At 42.3% G+C, this 23,416-nt stretch overlaps 1 protein-coding gene across 6 annotated transcripts in view; it reads right to left on the bottom strand.

The window, feature by feature from the left end:
* Positions 1-23,416, bottom strand: part of fgd4a (FYVE, RhoGEF and PH domain containing 4a) — a 51,013-nt gene that overhangs the window by 8,437 nt on the left and 19,160 nt on the right. For 2 of the 6 annotated variants that reach the window (XM_040025012.1, XM_040025014.1), the window contains exons 2-5: positions 13,386-13,469; positions 4,332-4,484; positions 3,530-3,725; positions 955-1,348 (exon numbers count right to left, since the gene is read on the bottom strand). In XM_040025012.1, the coding sequence (XP_039880946.1) occupies positions 955-1,348; positions 3,530-3,725; positions 4,332-4,484; positions 13,386-13,469 (827 nt within the window). The other 4 variants (XM_040025013.1, XM_040025015.1, XM_040025016.1 and 1 more) reach the window with 4 other exon arrangements.

Genomic DNA, 23,416 nt, shown 5'->3' on the forward strand with positions numbered 1-23,416 from the left:
AGAAACATATATTGCATACTAAGTATTAAACTTGTGGTCTGTGGCCCATTTTGCCATTGTAATGCTTTTGCTTTGAATGGTTTGAACAGAAACTACATTGAATTTATCCACCCAAATACCAGTCCCATTAAGTGTCCCGGTGAGTCATGACAGCAGAGCAGCATTAACAATGGCAGGACTTCCCCTAAATCAACAGGAGCTCGTTAAAACACCTGACACTTCCCTGTCACAGGTCACATCAAACTGTAGCTCCATTAGCAGCTATTAACGCAACAAAACCAAATCTGAATTGTGGGTAATGTTTGTAAAATGAATCACTGTAACAAGTAAAATAAGTACAATGTTAGTCTGGGTTTATTTGCACTTGTTGCTTCAAGAGTACGGAAGAAACTAGAAGACATCACTTAAAATATGTTTCTGACTTTTATTTAGTTCGTCTTTAAATGGTAGGACTTGTAGCAGTGATGAATATCTTTTGCACAGCAGAGAGGCTTTTCCTTTCCCACAACGCGAGATTACCCAGCTGTCTTTGTCACTGTGAAGACTGAGATTGATCTGAACCTGAGATATCTATAATCACCAGACAACAGCAGGCAAAATGGGTTCCCATGGGAGAGATTACTGAAGCACGGAGTCAGCTGCTTAAATGTTGACATCTGTTTGCCCTTCACAGAAAAATACCCCACTGAGACACACACACACGCACAAAGTGCTGAAAGAAATGCATACACTTCCCCTGTAACTCTATCCTTACAACGTTACAGTCACCCAGAGATGAAGTAGTTCACATGATTTAATCATACTGAAAGCTGAGAAAATAAATAAATGCTGAGAGTTTGTCTATCAGAGATGAGTCAGTGCAGCAAGGCAGCTTTAATGTATTACATAGCAGGTAGAAATGCGCAACACTTGGGTCCCAGGAGCACAAAGCAAATGCTTAAACTCAATACGTACCTTGTGGTCTGTGCTCCCTTCTTCATTCTTGTGCTCGCCTTCTGTCTTAGCATCAGTCTCCTCATTCTCAGTCTCGTTACCAGTCCTGTCCGCGTGTGAAGGCGAATGATCATCGCTCTGTTCCGAGCTCCCCATATCTCCATTTACAAGCTCAGCAGTCTCTGTCCTCACACTTTCATGATTCTCCTCTGTATCCTCCTTCTCCTTCTCGTTGTCCTTGTCCATCTGCACTAGCACCCCGTTCGCTGCTTGCCTGTTGGCATCTTGTGTCGCGGCCGCCGCAGAGGTGTTCCTGCTGGTCTCCGTCTTTGGACATGCACGGTGAGCTGGACTGCAGTTGGCAGACTTGTTGATGTGTTTGAGCGGTGAGCTGTCTCTCTTGTTTTCTGTGTTGCTGGAGGAACAGAAGAAAAAGCAAAGGAGGAAGTGGCTCAGTCTGGGTAAGAGTGTATAAAGGGCTAACTAACAAACCTTCCCAGAATAAGAAAATAAGGGAGGGGGGAAAAAAAAGAAATTTAGAGTAGGCTGGTCCATACCTTCTCAAGGTGACATATTGTCAGAGTGTGGTGCACAACAGCAAGCAGAGAGCTTTTGCACATGAGTGTGAGAGTTAAAAATAAACCAGTAGAGATGCACAAACTTCCTGCTGTCTTATTAGGTTGCTGACTGAGAGCTGAGAGGAAGTGTGAGTAAAGCAAAGGGGCACAGTAACGAGGAGCAACAGAGCAATAGGAGGAGCAGAAAAGTAAATCACCACTACTCCCGAGAGGTAGATGCTGCACTACTTCCCCACACATGGAAAACCTACTTTATACATTCTTCTTTTATGCTTAGCGTCCAAATGAATGAAATGAAAAAACAATTTGCAGAAGGCAACTGACACGCAGCACAGAAATGGAAACTAGATTGACAACAATGTGTGTGTGTACAATGTCACCATTCAGCTGCTCGACATCCTGTACCGGCAGTCGGTGCAGCTGTTTCCCAGCAAATGATACTCCACACGTTCAGCCAAACAAGAAGCAGCAACAGTAGCCACTGTGTCTCAGCTAAGATTATCTGAACTCGGTACAGTACATTAAAGGCAAAACTGTTAGCAGATTAAAAAAAGTTACCATGTCTATATCTGGAATCTAACGTTTACCGATGCAAAAAACAATCAACCAACAGATGACTTTTTTCTCCCTGCCCAGTAGAAACAGGAAGTATCAATAAATAGAGGAAGAACGAACAGCTGGTGAAACACCCGACAGATGAATGTGTCGGGGGCCGTCACCCACCTGTGGTGTGGGAACATGAAACTATCTTTTCACCACTCAGAGTAAGACTGACAGTTACCACAACTAGTGGGCGAGATACTATTTAATACAGTATTCAGAAACAATACAGCCGCATCACTTTGTAGGTGCACACATCACTTCCTCCTTCCACACAAATAGCACAGCAAGTGTTCCAGGACATGACAGTGTTTCAAAACAGGCTCAACCAGACACGAATTAAGAGCAGCTTCAGTTGCAGTGTGGTCGTCGCCTAGCTGCCTTTAAGGCAGCCAAACCTTGTGAACCAGATTAGTACATTAGTAGGTTAATTCTGTTCACAGAATCTGTGTGAAGCGTTTCTCTTCTTTGAGCTCCAGGGCCACTGGAGGGATAATCCTCACTGCCCAGGAGTGCCTGAATGAAATAGATGCACCAGATTCCTCTGATTAACCTCATTTCACACCAGAAAATGTGATGAAAGGTGCAAAGAAAGCCTGTAGACCCAGGAGATTTTTAGAGATCCAGGCCAGAGATGAGACAGATTTTAGTGGGCTGCTACTGCTGCAGATTGCATATTTTAGGGGTGCAACTGTACGAACAGACAAGGGCACCATTGTTGTGCCTCTCACTGCTTGCAATGGGCCTCCCTCAGAGACACAAGGCTGCAGCTACAGTGCAAACTTACACGAGTAAAGCACAACAAGTTAGACACAGATCAACACTGGAAAAATCTTACAGAATCTAACTCACAATTTAACTATGAGGCAACAATATCAAAGTATACACATTCGTCAAAGATTTCCCACCTCATCCTCCTCTCGCAGCACCGAGTTCTGTCCCACAACCAAATGTGGACCCGTGTTTCCCCTCGCCTGTACAAATCTCCTTTCATCCCCTTGCTAACACTTGGCTCAGCAGCCACAGACTAATCTCCACTTACTCTCTCTAATGACTCTCGTCCGACGTACAATCAATGAGTCGCGGCTGAAAACTTTGAAACTTCTGCTTTTTTATCCTTGAAATAGTTGGTGTAGAAAAGTTGGGAAAGACCAATTTCTGTCACCGTGATTACAACAAGCCAGAGATTTATTACAAAAGCCAAGAAGTTACAAAGATGAAATCTTTCAACCACATCAAGGCAAAAGCTGCTAATTCAATCACACATTGTGACGGAGTTTTAAATCAGCAAAAGCAATAACAGAGGCTTACATTTCCTAAACATTATTAGGAAAATAACAGAGTGAGCAATTCATCCACGGATCAAGTAACTGCTCATTTCTGCAGATATCGAGGCAGAGAAAGTTAAGAGGCCGAACCTGTTCTCCTCAAAGCGGCTGATCAGGTCTAAGACTTTGGAGGGTTTCTCTCTGGGTCTCTCCCGGCTGACAGCCCCCGTTTTTCCTCCTCCACTTCCGTCCTCCATCCTGCTTATAAGTGGGGGTTTCTGGATGTGGCCCAATGGGGATGGGATATCTGTCACTGGGCTTTGGAGGTGCAGTGGCTTTGGAGGCACTGGATATAAAACAGAGGAATTTACAACATGAGAAATGTCCTGAATACTAATCGCAGCTTCAATTCATTTTCTTACTGCAATCTCAGTTTGAAGCTGAAGGTGGCAGCATCAGCTGTCACAAGTGACACCACCTGTAGGACACTGAACTGTAATAAACGTCCTAAATGTAATAAAGAAATAATCGGGCTTGGCAAAAACTAACTGCGCATGGCTTTGCAACTAAATATCCTGCCTGACTTACAGCAGCAGGAAGAATGGAGCTCTGTTCCCTGCATTATCTGTGTAGAATGATTTACCCAACGCAAACACAAGAGGAACGAGTCTCTCGGTTCACTGAACCCAAGCCAGCTTACATAACTCTTCTTCTGGTTTGACCATTTCGTGGATGTTAACAGTGTCAAACAGCGTCCATAAGCACTGATTCATTCAGTGTTTTTCTGCAGATTTACAGAGTAAACAAAGACGACGTGAAAAACAAAGCAGTAGAAAGGTCACTGAGACCACATGTTGTGAATCAGACACTGAAATGCTATAATAATTTGTGTCTCCTAAGATTCTCACTTTGTGGCGTCTGGCTGAATTTTTTCCCACATGCTATTATGTACCTGGTGGTTTAGACTGCAGCCAAGGCCTGCCGCCAGGGACTCTTCCATTGACCCCTCCCCGGCTCTTGTCGGTCGTCCTTGCAGTCACCCGATTCAGACACGCCTGCACACTCGGCGATTCGCTGCGTTCTGACCCTGGGCTGCTGCCTAGAGCTAAAGGACACAAAGAGAGGGCGCACAAGCTTAAAAACAAAATCGATAATGGAATCAAAACCATTTTTATACAAAGAAGTGAGAGTGAAGAAACCAAAAGCATACGTATTTTACTGTTTTATCACTACAGGCATTATCGGCATGACTAATATCTACGATAGGTGACACTGATATATGCCCCACTCATCCTGCAGTGACATTTGAAGCCGTCACTCTGTGGTAGTACATGACTTACGTCGGTGCAATGTTTTACATCAACTACTTTCAAAGGTGAACTATGCTAAAACACATGTTTCTTATTAAGAATGGATTATTTTGAAATATAATATCTGAGTCAGAACTTTTATTTTACACCTTAATTTTCACAACAACCTGGTGGCCTGAAAAACCAACGTGCCATTCCAGAAACAGATGTGCAAACATATTCTCCTCCAATTCGCCCTGTAAAGGAAAAAATCATTCCCATCATATATTAAGTGCCATAAACAGCTGAAGACCACACAGAGGGTGTCATACACTTCAGTTGATTATCCCAGTTAATCATCCAGCTGATGATCAGCACCAGTGAGACTTTTTACCCAACCAGCTGGCCACAGATGGCGCAGCATCAGTGTTTAGATAGAGCTGGCAGACCGACTTAATGGAGCAGGCGACACAGACTGGCAGTGTTTACAGTAGCCTAACTCGACCTCTCTCTAACCTCGCCAAGCGCGCGCGCACACACACACACACACACACACACACACACACACACACACACACACACACACACACACACACACACACACACACACACACACACACACACGTCAGTAAAAAGTATGAAGGAGCAGCCTGTTAAAGCAAATGTCCAAACATGGAGTTACACTGCTGAGAGAGTGAAGACCTCATTATTCTATAAGCTGTTAGTACATTAGCTTCCATTTAACGTTGCCATTTAACGGGTGTGTTGTAGCTGATGTATAGCTTGGATGTAGCTTCCATATAGCTTTGACACTGGTAAACTACAATCTAGTCCAGAAGTTGTAGAGTTAAGCACATCCAAGGATGCCTGCTTTACCTGAAAACAACAAAAACAGTGGACTTCTTATAATTTGTGCTTGTTCTGGTTTCGGTCAGTCTGTTATTACCGAAAGTGAAGAAGGGACTTCATGTTTCTGGCACTCAGGGATGCTAACATGCACAGAGAAATGTTTCATCTTCGAAATGAATCATTGAGGAAGGACCTTCATTTCTTTACAGACTCAGTCCCATCATGTCTAAAAATAGATAAAGATATATTTCTCTTTTTTAGAAATATATCTGCCACTCGAATAATCAAACACGTAAAGTGGCTGTAATGATCAGCCAATGAAGAGAGCAAAAGATAAACTGAAAATTACTATATCTAAGAACACACAGTCACTGGACATTTTATTAAGAACACCCTGCTAGGGCTTGATTGGATTGGATTGTTTGTGGTATAGAGTCAACAATGTGCTGAAAACATTCCTCACAGATGATGGCATCATGAGGTTGTGCTGATCAACTGCCTGTAAGTGCATGTCGGCTGTGCATCCACGATATGAATCTTTGTCACATCCCAAAAGTGATGCGTGGTGACTGTGGAAGCCATTGGAGTGCAGTAAGCTAATCGTCACGTTCAAGCAACCAGTTTGAGATTTTCTGAGCTTTGCCACACGGTGCATTATCCTGCTGGAAGTAGCCATCAACAGATAGGAACACTGTAGTCAGAAAGGGATTGATGTGGCCGGCAACAACACTCAGGATGTAGTGTTTAAACAATGCTTGGCTGGTAGTGTGCCAAGAAAATCTCTCCCACACATTACACCACTGCCACCAGCTTAAACCGCTGGTGTATGGTAAGATTGATCCATGTTGTGACCCCACCTGTTTCTGCATACCTTTACTGTAATTAGTGGGTATTTGAGTTACTCTTGTGTTCCTATCAGCTCGAAGCATTCTCCTTTGACCTCTGATATATCAACAAGCCATTTTCGTGCAGAGAACTGCTACTCGCTGGGCAGTTTCCCTTTTTTCAGACTATTCTCTCTAAACTCCAGAGATGGATGTGTGGGAAAATCCCAGTTTCTTAAATACTCAGACCAGCCCCTCTGACAGCCATGCTGCATTCAACGTCACTGAAGTCATCTCTCATCCCCACTCTGATGCTGGGTTTAAACTTCAGCAGGTCATCTTGACTATGTCTATGTGTCTAAATCTTTTGAGAAGCTGCCATGGGATCGGCTGATTAGATATTTGCATTGACAAGCAACTGAACAGGTATACCTGTTGACCTGGGTGTTGGCTGTATTTTTAGTGGGATGGCTCTGTTCTGGGATACTGGGTTCTGTTGTATATGCAAAGTCTGAGGTGGACAGAACGACAGCCAGGAGACAGCACTGAATAAGGTAGACGTCAGCGATGACAATCATGATACTGATTAAGACACAAAAAACATGAAAAGGAGGAGATGGGTTGGAGGTGGGTTGCACAGGGGCTTGCAGCTGCACCAATTTTCAAGCAAAAAGATATAAGTTCATCTTTTTTTCTATGTTATAACTACATTTGATTAATCAGACATACAGTACATAGTTGATAAGCTGATGATGGAAAAAAGTGTAGTTTGTATCCTTAGGGTAAGTAACCTGGTCTTCAAGTGAGAGCTTAATGTACTATATACTTCGGAGTACCTCTCCAAATGCAGCTTGTTTACAAAAACGTTGTTACTATGTGCCAACTTGGTTCCTGGAGCCCCAGATGTGTCTTTACTAGAGTAATCTTTATCTTACCAATCTTAAAGGGAAAGAGAAAAAGAGTAACCACAAAATCATACAGTCACAATTTCTATTTTAAAGGGTAGACCGTAATTAAAGACAACAAGTCTGGCAACTGTCTGACTGGAAGCGGTCCCACGCTGTGTTTGGGAGGGCTTTCTTTCTAAACATGGCCCCAAAAAATACCAATCAGTTATGAAGGCAGGCCGCAGGAATTTTTCATGATTAGGTGCCTGACTTCCACTCTCAGCCACATTAGAGGTCATAAAAAACATCTTGCAAAACATTATGCACCACATTATAAGTACACGTTCTAAAACGAAGTCTGCCTGCAAATTGCATTTCGCATGTGGCATTTATCCTGACTCCTGAGTACAGGAGGTCCAGTGTCCACAGCCCAGCTTTGCTTTCTGGGGTTGTCAGTAACCACGTCAAACACAGCGGCTCCCGTCTGAATCACCTTTATATTGCAGCCTTTAACCTGAATAGCAACACTTAATATATCTGTAGGCTGTGTCAAGACAAGAGAGATGTAAACAAAGATATAGATCTGAAAATGCTTCGATGTTTTGCTGTCAGTTATGTAGAAGAAGATTAGATGTCGAGATTTTATGTCACATCATTTATTTTTAACCTCTTATCTTGATCAGTAGATTAAGGAAACGCAACCAGAGCCGTTACACTGAAAAGGACGTTTTTTCAAAACTACAGTGTTTGGGAAGAAAGTCCCGCTCCTGGTAACGCACTCATTCTGGCACCTTCTCATTAAAACTGTCTTGGCACAACAGACAGCCATGTGCAGTAAATTAGAAGCAGCCAGACAGCGTGCTGCGAAAACACTTTGATTCTAATCCTCATCTGTGTGACGGAGAAGGAGGCCTGCTGTCTGGAGTGCGAGATGGATCGGGTGGATGCGAACACAAAATACAACTTAAATGTGTTGCACAGAAAGGAAGGACGAACTTTACCTTCTTTTCATAACTTTTGTGTTTTGGCAAGAAATTTCCTGCCACTCAGTTCTGTTGTGCTTTTACAGTAAACAGATAATCTACTTTTACTAGAAACTGAAAACACTGCTGGATCACTACTCCAATCCAGGAAGTGAAGACTTGACTAGTCAAACCGAGACTTGACTTTTTTCTTTGTTGCAGGATTGTGAGGCTTGTAACCATGGTAACTATCCTTTTACCTTGTGAAAATGTAAAATTTCACTGCATACTCCACGGAGCCCAAAGGATCAATATTAATAAATTCAAAGCTACAGAGCCGGAAGAAGACTTAACAAATGCTCATGCAAAGGGTAAGTACACATGAGCGGCAGAGCGGAGAAAACTTTCTGGTTTTATAAAGTACAACAAATCCTTGATTTCAGAAGTTTCCCCAGTAACAGCACCTTTCTTCACAGTGTGATCAACTGGTTCCCCAACATTAGATTAACTGTGGAAAATCCCAGCAGTGATTTGTTAAAATGGGTGAATTAAGTTTACTACACGTTGAAAAAATCCATCTCTTCAGCGCAAGTGTCTTACTCTGCAACAAGAAAACAAGCAAAGTCCGAAAATAGTGAAATCCAAACTAATTCCCAAAATAGCTCCAGGCACACTACATTCTTCCAGTTTGTTGTTGAAACCCTATCAGCAACATCACAATGATTTGTTTTTAATTTTTTTTTGTCTTAATAATGTTTCAAGTAGACTTACAACACTCAATACAAGATTTGAGGAAACACTGGACATAAATGATAAAAAAGACATACAGATCACAGGTACCAAAATCACCATGCCAACACGCCCATGATGGCAGATGATACCAAAGGTATATTTTCACCCTCTTAGTTTAGAAGGTTAACAAGTTCAAATACAGACTGTAGTCGAGGCTAATGGGCATGGCATCAGGTTTGCAGGCATGAATGAATGAAAACTGAGAAGACGATGGATTATCAAAGGTGCCAGTTGGTACAAAGTTTCACCATACAACAAATGTTTAACTCAAAACCTCAAATTTCAACTTTAGAGCGCAGCTGCAGAAGTCACAAACCTCTGTAACCATGCCGCTGTATCAAGACTAAAAGCTGCTCCCAGGGAATCAACACGGGAACGTTAATACAGCAAAGATGAGCCGCTTTTCTAGTTTTTCTTTTTAAAGATTTTTACAGCAAAAACGTACATCTTGCTTATTTACAGGTAGGCATCTGACCTAATTGTTCTTACGTGAATGTTCAAGATATTTCTAGCTCCTGACTCCACCTTGTTTGAGAACTGTCACCTGGCAGCACACCTGTCCGACCTGACTTTTATGTTTTCCGCGTCTCTTCTTGTGTGTCATGTTCTTTTTGGCTCTCTTGAGGCAAAATATGTCCTGATACTTAGGTGTGAGAGCTCGAGGTGAAAAACAAAAGGCACACCCGACTGTGCGCAAGCAGAGGAGTGGTTGACATAGCTTGAAACTGAGGCTTCGTCTTCTGCCGTTACTGCAAGGGTGTGACAGAATTTCCTTGTGATCAACAAGGAAATTCTGAGTATTTTTTATTTTAATATATTCTGTTTCATCTTTGTAAACTCTGTGGCATTTAAAAGACAGTTTGGGCTTCCACACAGTCACACCAAAGTCAAGGAACATGAGGGAAGAATGAGGATAAAAAACGAGTTGAGGTGAACAGCAGCCTTTAGAAACATCTGTCAAGCTTCAGTCCTTACGTGGCTATGATGAAGTTTGCAACTGCAAATTTATGTGTAAAGTGCATTTGTAGGCCACTCCTATGTTATTTGTATGAAAGGCTCAGACAGTTTGGAGTGTAAACACTGCAACACTCCCGTAAAAGATAAAAGAGCAGCATGGGCATGAAAACATGAAAGACTGCTGTCACTAAAGTGTGATCACACAATTTTATTTAACACCTCAAACTGAACAAAGCAGATGACACAAAACGTGAGAAGAAAACTGTATCTCGATAACTACACTCTAGACTCAGCAGAGACAATCCAAGGATGAACTATTCTGCCAAGCTTGGAAAAAAACAAAATCCCAGTGAATGAACTCACCCTGTGTTTGAGTTAGACCGGAAAACAGCTGCAATGTCGATCTCTACTGTTGTGTGTTTGAGAGTGTGTGTGTGTGTGTGTGTGTATCCCAGAAGAGCTGAAAGTTTAGCATCCGTGTAATCTTCCCAGGCGGTGCTGTTGAGAATGACTCAGCTCAGGAGGGAGATTTACAGGGCAGCAAAAGACTCCTCCTTCACTCTCGCTCACACACCCCTTATTTAAGTGGCTTTTAAAAAGTACTGATTCGCACAAACCGAGAGTTGCACACACACGCGCGTGCACACAAAGACACCTTCAAATGAACTCTGTACCTTTAAGCTCACAGGAACTGCACGTTCAGACCTTAAAAGGTTCGAATCCATAGAAAGAAAGAGAACAGACACAAATGCCTGTCAGAGCAACATTTTTCCAGAAAAATAACAAATTTCAGAGAATAGAAATAAATGTAGTTTAAAGTTATGGGATAATAAATTATCCTGCAATTTTCAGGTGCACTGAAGGGTTTTCCAGCTTCCTCTCACTTGTGAAACCTATTTGTTACAATCACACAATGAAGCAAACAGCAGAAAGCGAAACAGGACCACTAGCAGAGGACAAACTTGTTTTTCAAAAAACCACAGCACTTCTTCCTCCATCAGCGTCTCTTATTAGTGAAGCACCTGATAAATTTTTATTTAAATCAGCTCGTCCTCCTGAGCCCTGTTATTTATGCTAACATATAAAATGGTAAAAACTTTGACGCAACGACACGAACACAAACCAAATCCTCCCGATTAATCGTGAAATATCAAAATGAGGCTACATTAAAATGAAGCAAGAGCATCACAAAAGGAATTATGGGAATAAACTAAATGTACCTTTTACAGAAGTCTCCACTGGGAAGTGCAACTCAGTCTTCTCCATGTTCTGCATCTAACGTGTGCTGCACAGCTGCTCCCTGGTGTCTATGTGGTGGAAAGGTCTTGGTCTGATCTACGTTGCTACGTATCAGCTTTGAACCATCACATGGTTTCAGATAAAAAAAACCCAACAAACAACAACACAGGAAGCTTTAATTTAAGTCACGATGACACCTCTGACAGAAACAAGTCTTGACGTCTTGCTTACTGCGACATGTAAACGCACTGCAGAGCAGCACTGCAGGGAGTGATGAGCATTATTTTGTTCCTTCATTAATAAACTAGTTGGACCAGTATAAATTCAACTCCTGTTAAATTATCTCTTTACAAGACTGCAAACCACAACTCCCGTCATGCTCACCTTACTTTGTTTGTTTTGTTTTTTTTACTTTTGTACGTTTTGTAGAAAACTGAGAAAAAACAAAGTTGGTGGTTTTTTTAAATGAATGCTGTGACTACTCAGAAATATACATTTTTTATTAACAATTGAAAGTTTTCTCGCTTTAAATTTCCACCCTGATATGTTTTGTGATGTTTAACATGGAGTCCTGGTGATTTTTTGAGGTTTGCACAAATATTTCAGTGATAAATGCGACTGTATTTTTTATTTTAGCGCGACTTTCAATATAATTATTTTACTCAAAAACCTGTCTCATCCACTATCCATCCTGTCAGTCACGTATGCAAATCCCTCCAAGCAAGAAACAAAAGCATCCAGTGATGAGCCACAACAATAAAACTCCAAAAAACTTGTCTGTTGGGAACCTTTTGGTTCAGGCATTCGTGTGGATGTTACTTTGATACATACCGCCCACCTAAACATTTCTGCAGCAGAAACACATCTCCCCTTGTTATCACCATGACAAAGCTCCTCTGCACTGCAAAAAATGCGGATTGAATGGCTGGAGGAAAATTACCTGAAGTTGTTACCTGGCCTTAAATTCCCCACATGCCAATCCAACGAGCCAGCACCTTGTTGAGAACAGGTCCTGTGTCTTAGGTCACAGCTGTTTTGGCAACACAACAGGACAACTTTCACTATATTAGGCTGATCAGTGTACAAATTGGAAGGAAACATCTCCTTTTGTTTACTTGGTTTCAAAGAGTCAGTGAGACAAGCATACCCTGGTTACTTAGTGCATGTAAACATCCTTTGTAAGGACAAAGGCGTTCTGCATGATCGTTATGGTTACATTTATTTGATGAAAAACTGAGCTGTGAAACGAAAGCTTTTGAGACAAAGTCACACAAACTGCTTCAAAGCCACAAACATACATGCACACATGTACGCACACACTCCAAATAGCACTACCTCAACCAGTCAGCTTGAGAGTGCGTTGTTGCTGTGCACGTTTGGCTCCACTTTTACAGACGAGGCTTTCAATGATCCAATCATGCTAACGCACACCGTGTGAGAGAACATGACAGACAGAATGACACGTAACAATTACAGCCAGTCCTGTGAGCTTGGAGTTGGGTGGGGGGCTTTCAACTGCCCGGACTTTCTTCAGATTAAGCTTGCATCATCCTCTAATCTGAGGGCCGTTGTGAGATTAGCCCACGAGTCTGCTTCGAAAGACTAGATAATATAACAAAGAAGGAAAGAGACACGGATGAAAACCCAGGTGCAAAAAGGAGAGGGACTTACAGGCGTGAACTAGAAAGAAGAGAAAACGAGGAAAATGAAGAATAGGAAGACACAGAGGGCCAGAGGTAAGCGCCCATTCATCAAAAGAAGCAGACCATGAGACACAAGCATGTTTGCGAGCGTGAGCGCACACACGAGCTTGATATAAAAATAGAGCAGCGACCCGCAGCGTTTTTCACACCCCTGCATAGCAGAGAGTCACAGGAAGGAGTGTTCATAGTGTCCTTCACAGTATCATCCTCTGTCCTCACTGTGCATGTTAACTGATTTTACTCAGATCCAGAAGGTCTGGCAAAGCTGAAAAATCCATGCATTCTATTGATTTTGAATGCAAATGTGTGTAAATCAGAGGTGTTGATTGAAAAGAGACGATGGACATGTGAACATGGCAATGAAAATCAAGATGATGCACAAAGTGGACGAAAAATGGGAGAACAAGATATGAATAATAACACATCTAAAGAGTTTTTCAAAAAGTCTGCGTGCAAGCACTTGAGAGAAAGACCGTAAAGATAAATGGAGGTGATGCAACCTACCTATGGACTGTTCGATCTTCACCGCCACACAGGTCTGCTCTTCAGTGTTCTCCGACTGGAAACAGGTGGCTTTGCCCTTCCTCTCTACAACACAATATGCACAGAGTTCAAGATTTAGAATAAAAATAAGTTGACAGAATTTGTGTAGATTAAGAGGCTATTTTAAAGGTTGACCTGCATATCAGACAGAAGCTTTAAACAGTTTGAGGCTTCCCCAGATTTTATGTAAAAGGTCCACCAACTCAGATCAAACCCCGCCCCCAATAAACTTATACAATGAACAGGAGAGATTGTGAGATCTGAAGCACTGTTGTGGTAGCTGCATTTATCAAGATCTGGAGTACACTCATGTTTGTTTTGAGAATGAAAGGGAGTATATAAGCCCTTGGAGAGAGAAACCCTAATTAGTCTGTCTGTGATATGTAGGCCATCGTCAGCAGGGAGAGCAAACGCTCTTTCAAAACAGCCGTTTAATATGCACATAAAAGATTAAAGAGAAAATAGCTAGTCGTAAAAACAATGAAGACCTCGTGAGCGTTCCAAAGCCTCCAAACACACACACACACACACACACACACACACACACACACACACACACACACAGATATAACTCTGCTACAGCAGAGTAGCACAAACCTATGCCCTCAGTCAGATGTAATCATCGCCTCTACAGGCACCCTGTTCTGTCACACCAACCTCCTCTTTCACTACATCATTAAATTTTCACTGTGGTCTTTCTGTCTGGCAGCTCCATGTTCAAAATCCACCGCCAAACATATCCACTAGCCTCCTCTGCACATCCAGACCAGCTAAGCCCCGCCTCCCTAACTTTGTCCAACCTGGGTTTTCCTCCCGATCGACTCGTTCCTAATCTTGCCTATCCAGGTAACTCTCAATGAAAATCGTACAATATTCAACCCTGCAGCCACCTCCAGCTTCACCTATGTGTCAACATTAACCACACAGAAACGAAGCCAATCAGTCGGGTTTGTTGTTCCGCATTCTTTCGAGAAATGTTTTTGAGAAATACTAAAAAGAAAGCATCAGTGTGTATTTTGTAAACGGCACTACAGCGGAACAATACGACTGATTGAAAACGAGTCACGTGCCATCAGCATGCAACAAACTGATAATGATTTTAAACATTTGGGAATTAAAAGAACTGCATGTTTGCTCAGAGGTTGTGGAGAAAACTGCATTTCCTTGAATGACACCACTGTTAAAATAAAGCTACAGAAGCACTAACATAATAACAACCTGGGGAAAAGTTGTCCCTTTATTCAGCAGTATGGGTGTTAATATAGTATTTATAAAACTTGCCTGTTTAAAATGATTATCTCACCAATGTTTGTGGGCAAGATAATAAATCGGAGAATTTTTAAAGCAACTATCTGTCATTATAATATGGCTTGTTGTGCATTTAATTAATTCATTATCAGCTGCAATCATATTGTTAATGGATGCATCTTGCTAAGTAAGGCTTAGAGCACTCAACCCTTTTCGATTGTGGTCACTTCTGACCTGCGAGACTAAGAAGACAAAAGAAGGCAAAGAAGGCAATCTACACTTATGAACAGGTTATAGTTTTGTGGTAAATCATCTTCTATTTCATTTCAGTTGAAAAAACCGGTGTTGACATCATCCTGCAATGTTTTCAGCCTGTCAGGAAACTACACAGATTAAAAAAATAAAAGAAATCATATCCCTCCAAAATACATGACAGGGTAACATAATGGGTCCTCTTACTCAAGTGAATTGAATTGTATTACAACATTCATGCCTCGCTTATCGTTTCTCAAACTCAATTCTGTACAAGCATTTAGTGTCAGGATATACAACACAGCAGCGAGTGGACCGAGCTGACATAATGGAGCGTGGATAATGGTACGTAAACCAATAGTAGAGTAGCTCAATGGGGGGTCGTGCAAACGGTGGAAATACAGATGACGGTGTGTGTGTGTGTGTGTGTGTGTGTGTGTGTGTGTGTGTGTGTGTGTGTGAGGGAGAGCGAGTGAAGGGGGGTATAATATCCTGGCGCATGGATTAAAGGAGGGCTTTCTCCACCCACCATCTGGACTCCTCATGACAGGCCTGCCTGCTGTTCAAAGACACACACACACACACACACACACAACTTACTTAACAGTATACAAGTTAAACCCCAGTCGAGTTCCCTACTGAAAATATAACAAATGTAAGCAGCTTATGAAAAGCATTATGTACACATCTTCTCTACAGAGTCGGCCTATGGAGGCCCCTCCTCCGGCCAGCTCTTAGCCGTGTGACCAGAGTCACTGCGTGCCCATTGTTTCCTTAAGTGGGGGGATGTGTTCTGATGTCAATACTGAGAAAAAACTCAACAGAAAAAATGCTTCACACTTTGGCGACTACACGCAGCCACAAAGGTCAGAGAAATAGCGTTCTGAGATGTGGCTGATGACTGATGGAGGAAAGCGTACCAGCCCTTCTACTGACGTACTCATCATGCAACTGGCCTGACACTAAAGCTTCCCCTCCCTGTTCATTAACATCCTGTTGTTTTTGTTTTTATGTGATGATCTTTTTGTTAGAAGTCCGAGCATAACACAACTGATAACCTCAGAGACCCGGAGACAGCACAATCCACACACAAAGTGAACACTGGTCACCGGCCAGGTAGGATCTGGGAAGTGATGTTGGATGAGAGTCGCCATAAAGTCTCAATAGTGACAATGAAACCAGAAGTCATATTTATAGTCTCCTGTTATGGCAGCGATAACGACAAGTTTACTGAGAGGAGCTGAGAAAGAGAATTGGCCAGTGAGAAGGAATCAGATTTACAATAACAGGAACTCAGGCATTTATTAAAATTACTGATTGAGGAAGTGAGAACGCTGAGCAGACCTCGTCTGTGGTTCTTGGAAGAAAGCTGCCAGTTAACCATAAACTACACAGGTGTGAGGGAGTAAATACTGCTACTGGCACATTTTGATTGTTTTACAGTTACATGGAATCACAGTTGTGCCTTTGATGTTCAACAACATAGGTGGCAAACTGCTACAAATTGTTCTCTTGGCAGTCGAAGTAAATAAAAAGAAAATTTAAAGGGTTATGTTCTAAGCAGCTCTCTGCGCTACCAAACTTTAATTGGCACCTCGTCCTTGACAGCTACAGTGACCTTTGCTCAGAGTGAATGGTCAGTGAGTCGTGGCATTTATCTGAACTTCAGAAATGTGCATCTGCGTATGCGACGTGTCGTATCTAACGATCAAAAAGTGGTGTAAACAAACCTTTTATCAGGTCAGTCCTTTGGTTTGTGGTGCTTACGTTTACTTGCTGTAGAACTCTGATAGACGTCTGTGACTGAAAACACCAAATGAGCTCCAACCCAAGTCTGACCAGCAGTCAAACTGAAAACACAGTCACCACCTGTGTTTTCGCCAGCCTTCAACACTGTAGGTTGCAGTTGTATAATTCACATAAGGACATGTGTTATAAACTATAGATGGTTTAAAAAATGCTTAACTAAAAATGAGGGTATTCTATCTTTCTCCATCTTTAAACATTAGAACAGCAAAGTTAACTGATGCTGCTGACAAATATGGTGTAGCTGAAAAAATCTGCCACAAGTTCATTCTTGTGTGCTACACCTCTCCGATTACAGCACAACAAACATTTAAAGCTCTGCAGCACCAGGTAAGATTATGAGCAAGAAATAAATGCCACTGCTTCACCATTCACACGAAAGCTCTGAAAGGTCATTGAAAAAGTTCTTGCATAATTTCCCTTGACAGGCAGGCTGTGTGTCTAAAATGTTTCTTAGGTGACTGTTCTCACACTCGCTTATCTAACAGTCACCTGTGTGTTTGGGTTTCTGTGGTAAAGGCAGCGCTTCCTCTAGAGCTTTTTTTAATCCGTAGTTCAACAACACTTTTTCATTTTTAGACCCTTTATTTATTTTGCGTGTCTGAAAATATGACAAAAAAACAAAAAGTACATTTTTTACACTACCTGCCAGCACTCCTCCCAAAAAGACTTGTGTTTTCCCCGGCCGGGTAAACACAGAATGGTTATCAATCCTATAGTGTCTTTTCCATTCAGGAGTATCCATATTTATGAGAAATTACAGTCCGTTCTCCACACACACGTTTCCTTCTTGGCTGGTAAGCTGGTGTGTGTGTACCCGTGAGAGCTGTGGAGTCTCTGTATCACTGCACAAACCGGTTCCCTGGAAACTAGAGTCACCTGGTGAAGCAGACAATTGCAGGAAGGGAGGAGGGACAGGTCGCCCTACAAGATATTTATTCACGGTCACTTTCATGACTCCCTTAGAATGCTTTGAGAGCTGGCGAGGAGGGAGGAGAAAGTGAGAAGGTAGGAAAAAGCAAAGGAGGAGTTAAAGAAATGCAATAAATCACTGGTGAAGAAAGGTGGAAAAAGGAGTGACTATGATATGGAGAAGTGAGAGCTAAAAATTAACCAACTGTAACAGTTCACATTTAGTCATCTGTGGTCATGCAAAATTGTTTTACAACCCATTATTTAACCCATTTTACATTATAATGAACATTTGATCCACCCTGCTAATTTCTCTAAAATGTTATTCACCTTAAACTGACTGCACGGAGCTGAACCTTAACCTAGTCTCAGTCCTGATATAAATAAGTGTAAAGAGAGGATGCTGCTGATGTAATTCTATAACGATGAGATAAAGAGATTATTATTCAAAAGAAAATCCACCAAAAAGACACAAAGAAGGCAAAGTGAGCTAAGCTTAACATGCAAGGCTGCCCTAGATTGAGATAACTGCTATTCAGATGTAACTCATAAATAATGGAATAGCGTGAATGTATTAGCATGCCAAGTCACACCCCTTTAATCGTATGTTCACGGTGGTGATAAAATGTGTGCGAGCTTTTCTTGCTTGACTCAGAGGCTACTGAAAGAGACCAGATGCGTCTGTTTCTGTTCAATCTCGTTCTTCCATTATGGACAATTACCAGAGAGTGATGGCTTTCTGTCGCAGGCATAATAGAGTGAAAATTAAAAGGCCTTGTAAGCGTTTTGTGTATTCAAGACAACCAGATGAGACCCCGCGTCTCCAGCTCACGGTGCAAACGTGGGAAATTGACGTAGTTTGTTGTCCATATAACACTTAAAAGAATAAGCTGGTTTTTCTGGTACCTGAATTTAATGCCAGTTTGTTGGGCTTTCATTTACCCCTGACACAAAGTAGCTGCAAAGTAGCTGCAGAATGCATCATCCATGTTCAGGCTTGGTTTCATCTTCGTCATTCACTGCTTTAGCAGTTACCTATTTGCAATACTGGGATTGTAAGCTGGGATTCCCTCTTGTTTTTAGCTTCTCTTTCAGCACAGACTCTTCGGCTGCTAGATGCTATCTATGCAGATTGTTTTATATGGTGAGCAGTATCCTGTGCTGTTTTTGCTGAGATCACAGACCTGTGACAGTCTTTGTTTTCAGCTACAAAATGCCACACTTCTTGCCTCATAAAATCTGCACATCACTGTGCCTCTTTGTTTACCACCAGGCACCCTACAAAGCTCCAGCATGTGAAGATAAGCATGATCTGAACATGCTCTCCGGCCCATGTCTAATGAGGGCAGGCCAACTGGGTGACTGGATGTGCTACAATCCTCGAGCTGAACAACACTACGGACCCTTCCCCCCGTCCCATAGAGACAGGAAGAGATGGAAACTATAGGCTTCCTGTTTGCTGTTGCAGGGATAATCATTCTCTGGAGAAGAATGACTATAACAGACCATTTAAACATGTTTGCCACTCCAGATGGCAGACGCTAAGTTCCACAACTGATCCAAATAGCTCTACCACAACCAGGGATACTAAGAAAAATAAAGTTAGTATCAGAGGGCTATGAGAGCACATAGCTGAGATCCAAACAGCAGTGTACGCTACAATCACTGAGACCTAAGGCAGAGCTTGACTGTTGCAGTCTGTGATAACATCAACAGGCCACAGTCTTTTCCTCTGTGTGCCTTTTTTCACAGCATCTTGCTCATCACAGTCATCTCATTTTTCTTGTCATCTCCTCCTTCATCCACATGACCTGCAGGTCTAAAAAAACCCCCCCAGAAAGATCACAGCTGGTGTGGCAGAAGCTCCCAAATGTGTCAATCAATAGCATGTCTGCCCGATTACCATGCCTGACCGAGTCCTGGGAGACCTGTATGTTCATAAATGAACAACAATGCTTATTTACGACAAGCTCTTCATGATGAGCCTAAATCAACTGGATCTCAAGGGTCCAACAGATTAACTGGAGATTTGTGAAAGAGGAAACCTCTGTGCAGCATATCAGCCTGGGTATAAAAAGGCAAAAATGTCTATACAATAGTGCGTACACTATTTGCGTGAGTTCAGTGTTTGTGCCACAGAGTCCTTTAACTAGTTCTTCAACTAAAGCAGCTCTGTTTAAATTCCATGCAAATCGCTCCTTTATAAAAAAGATTTCTATTAATAACCATTTATATTTACAACACTTTGGCAAAAATCTCACGACTTCCTGAACCTAATTGTAGCTCCAGATCCAAAAATAACCACATGAGAAATTCCCACAAACTGCCGCTAACGACTAAGTTGTTATTGCTCTTCTGATGCTGGCTTCAGTTCACGACGATTAAATCAGTGAAATGTGCCTGTTGTTCTTACGCACCGAGCAGCCGGAGGCGGTAGACTGTACGGATGCCGTGTACAGAAGGTGAGCGACAGCACACGGCATTTCTGGAAGGTCGTGCCAGCAACAGTTCAGAGCTTCTCACAGTAATGCAATAGACGTGATTAATTTTAATCTGGAAATAAAGTCGTGAGGTTACAATGTGACCAACTACTACTAGAATCTACTATGAAGTGTGGGACAAGCTAACGTCAGCAGTTTTCTTCTTGTTCTTTGTTAGCCAATATTTTGGGAGCAAATGTGCCCAGCTCTATAGATCTGCACATTTCTGTTCTATACTCTAAACAATTTCTTCATTCGTTAAATATCTTTGTTTGTCTCAGTTTTGTTTATTCTTATGCATCAAGTAGAGAGTAAACAAGAGAGAATCATTAATGCCAAACAGATCTGACTCAATGCATAATGGATGAAGTAAATAGATGCTGAATATATTGCCAATCAAACAGCGTGGGTAAGGACTTGTGCCTCAAACGGGATCATTGTGCTCAGCATGAATGAGCCATTCTGACTGGCAGCAGAGCCCATATTCCCAGCACAGACTTGGAATGCACAGAAAACCCCTGCAATCCTGAAAGCAAGCCTGCAGCCGAGCCCAGAGCCAAGGCTGGTGCTGTAACGAGGCAGAAAGAGAAAGATAGAAAGCAATGGATAACATTTAACATGACTAACTTCCTCTATAACCAAGCTGACTATGCTACTAATTTTCTGTCCTCCTCTTTCTTCCTCATTCTGCACACTTCATTTTTAAACCCACAGATCAAATGAGCTTGGTCACCTGCTTTTCTGCTCGTCTGCATTCACAAGCACACAACACCTAACCTGACGCTTTGTAATAAAGTGTCAAACAGCATCAGCATTTGTGGTTTGTGTCATAAGAGTCTTAACAGAAGGACAAACTGCTCCACAAAAAGAGGATAAAATGACAAGGCAACCAGCTTTATTACAGCAGAGGTAGCACTGCGTCCCAAGGACAGTGACACAGCACATTTAGTTTGAGACCAGAACAAGCTTTGATCACGCAAACGTGATCAAAGTAAGCCATATTTGTAGAGTTATGCACATTTTATTCACTGTGACACGGCTCGTTATTCTCCTTCCTCTTTTTTACTTCTCTTAAAAAAATAAAAAAAAAATGCTCTCTTCAGTTTGGTGCTATTTTTGGTCACGTTACATATCTCTTCTCTTCTCTTGACGAGTTAAGATCTAACTCGGTTTTAATGCGTCTACTATTTTAGATAACATGCAAGTAGAGGGAGAAGAGTTACGAATGAAATGAACTCCTGGATTTACTCGTTGATCTTGGAGGATCCCTCTTACTGGGACCACACAGACACACTGAAGAGCCCGGCTAGTATACAGACCAATCAATGCACAGGCTTTGACAACCCCCCTGCCTCTTCTCGGCTGGAATGGCAGCCATGCTCAGAGTGTAGCTTGGTGTAGCCGACTTTAATAGTTTTAACTGTAAAGACAGTTAGCTAAAGAGTAACGCTGATAGCACCCAGCACACGAATGAAGAGAGGCGACTCAGGTCAAAGCATGAGTGTCATCCTTAGTCCAACAGTTTTATTGGTTAAAAAGCGATGGTGACTTTGCTGTTTTTAGGAAGTTTAGAGTGAACTACATGCAGTTCAGACTACATAAACTTTTATAGGATCAGAGTACAGCTGACAAGACAGGACGACTACAAATCAGAGCTGTGTTTGTACGAGGTGACACAAAATCCACACACACACTGCCTCACCTATTTTCCCACAGCTCAAATGGGAAGCAGCGTTTACCGACTTTAACAGTCTTTATATGTGTGCACGTCTAAAGAGGCTCAGTTGGCACTGCCTTAAAGAAAATTAATAGTCCTCTCCAGCTAACACAGGTCATAGCACACACACACACACACACACACACACTGAGCTACAGCACCCACCAGAGCAGCATCCTGTGGTGAGAGCTCAGGTTTGTCTTTTGTGATGTGTGCTCCTCCCATTGTAAACCATCACCCTCAGCAGGCGTTTAATGTGTAAGTGTGCAGAATAGCGAACAGCATTTCATACTCTCTGTGGTTATGAACCACACACACTTTGTCTGTCAGCTCTGTGAACCTACCGCCCTATGGCTACAGTATGAGCTCGACGGATGCGGGGTGCCGGTGCTGCTTGGTAAACCAGGGTAAAAATAAAAGAGACAGAAAGAGAGAGAGAAACACTGACCTTAGAGGAGGCTGTGTCCAGTGAGAATAAAAAGGTGCCTTGTGCCTCTCCCTGTGCTCTGTCGCTCACAGTAGCAGGTTGAGGCTGGTGTTAAACTGCTGCCTCACTGCATCGGTTGCATCCTCCCTTCCTTTTCACGGTCTCTCTCTCTCTCTCTCCCTCACACAGATACGTTTCAACACCCAGTCGCCCTTTAGCCTAACCTAGTCACGCTTTCCTTCTTCTTTTACCTCATGCTCCGCTCTCTCTACAGCAAATGAGGATAATAACATTCCAGCGGAGACGGAGCATATGGTGGGGAAGCGATACTCAGCCCCAGAGTAAAGCCCCCTCTGTGTGTGTGAATGTGTTTCTGCATATGCCTGTGCGTGTTGCATGGACAAGCGAACCCATTGTGTCGGGTAAGGGGAGGGCCGGTGAGAGGGGAAGAAGCCAATGGCCATACTCATCTGCTGCCCCTGCTGCTGGTGGCTATAGCACAATATAGGTGGAGATTGTGACATGCAACAACCCCCCGCCGTGAAGAAAGAGGAGGGTGGGGTTGGGTGGAAGGCGTCAGAAAGACAATCTGAAGAGAGAGCTGATGAAGAACTGATCTCTGTGTAAAGAAAGTAGAAGCCTGACATAGCGGTTTAAAAAATTCCAGCTGTCAACTTCAGCAGCTTTCAGACTGACAGCGAGACACAAAATGCAGGTTTGAGGTAAAATAAGGGTGACTCAGTTCATAGACGTGCCAAATAAATCAGTGTCTATGGTGCCTCAAGAGGAAGCGTGTTACAAAAAGATTAGAAAATTTCAGGGCTCGCAAAATTTCAAAATCTCTGGTAGCCCTTCGGGCAGACACTCTTCAGTTTTTGGTAGCCCAAAATAAATTTAAGTAGCCTGAAAAAAAAAAAAAGGACAATTTTTTGATTGACTTAAAAAAAAAATTGTTAAAACACAAATTACAACAACTGTAAAAAAAAAAAAAATACAATCATCAACTCAAATATTTGGTTCTAATTGAACAGAAATTTCTATGAACTTGTAAGAACTGTGTAGAACATGGATCAGTCTGTGTCAGATCCTGAATCTGACATTTCCACTGAAGTCACGGGTAAGAGGTAAGTGGAACCAAGATCATTTGCTT

This window comes from Simochromis diagramma, unplaced genomic scaffold, assembly GCF_900408965.1.
Source record: "Simochromis diagramma unplaced genomic scaffold, fSimDia1.1 OVJJ01000293.1, whole genome shotgun sequence".
In the NCBI taxonomy this organism is placed as follows: Eukaryota; Metazoa; Chordata; class Actinopteri; order Cichliformes; family Cichlidae; genus Simochromis; species Simochromis diagramma.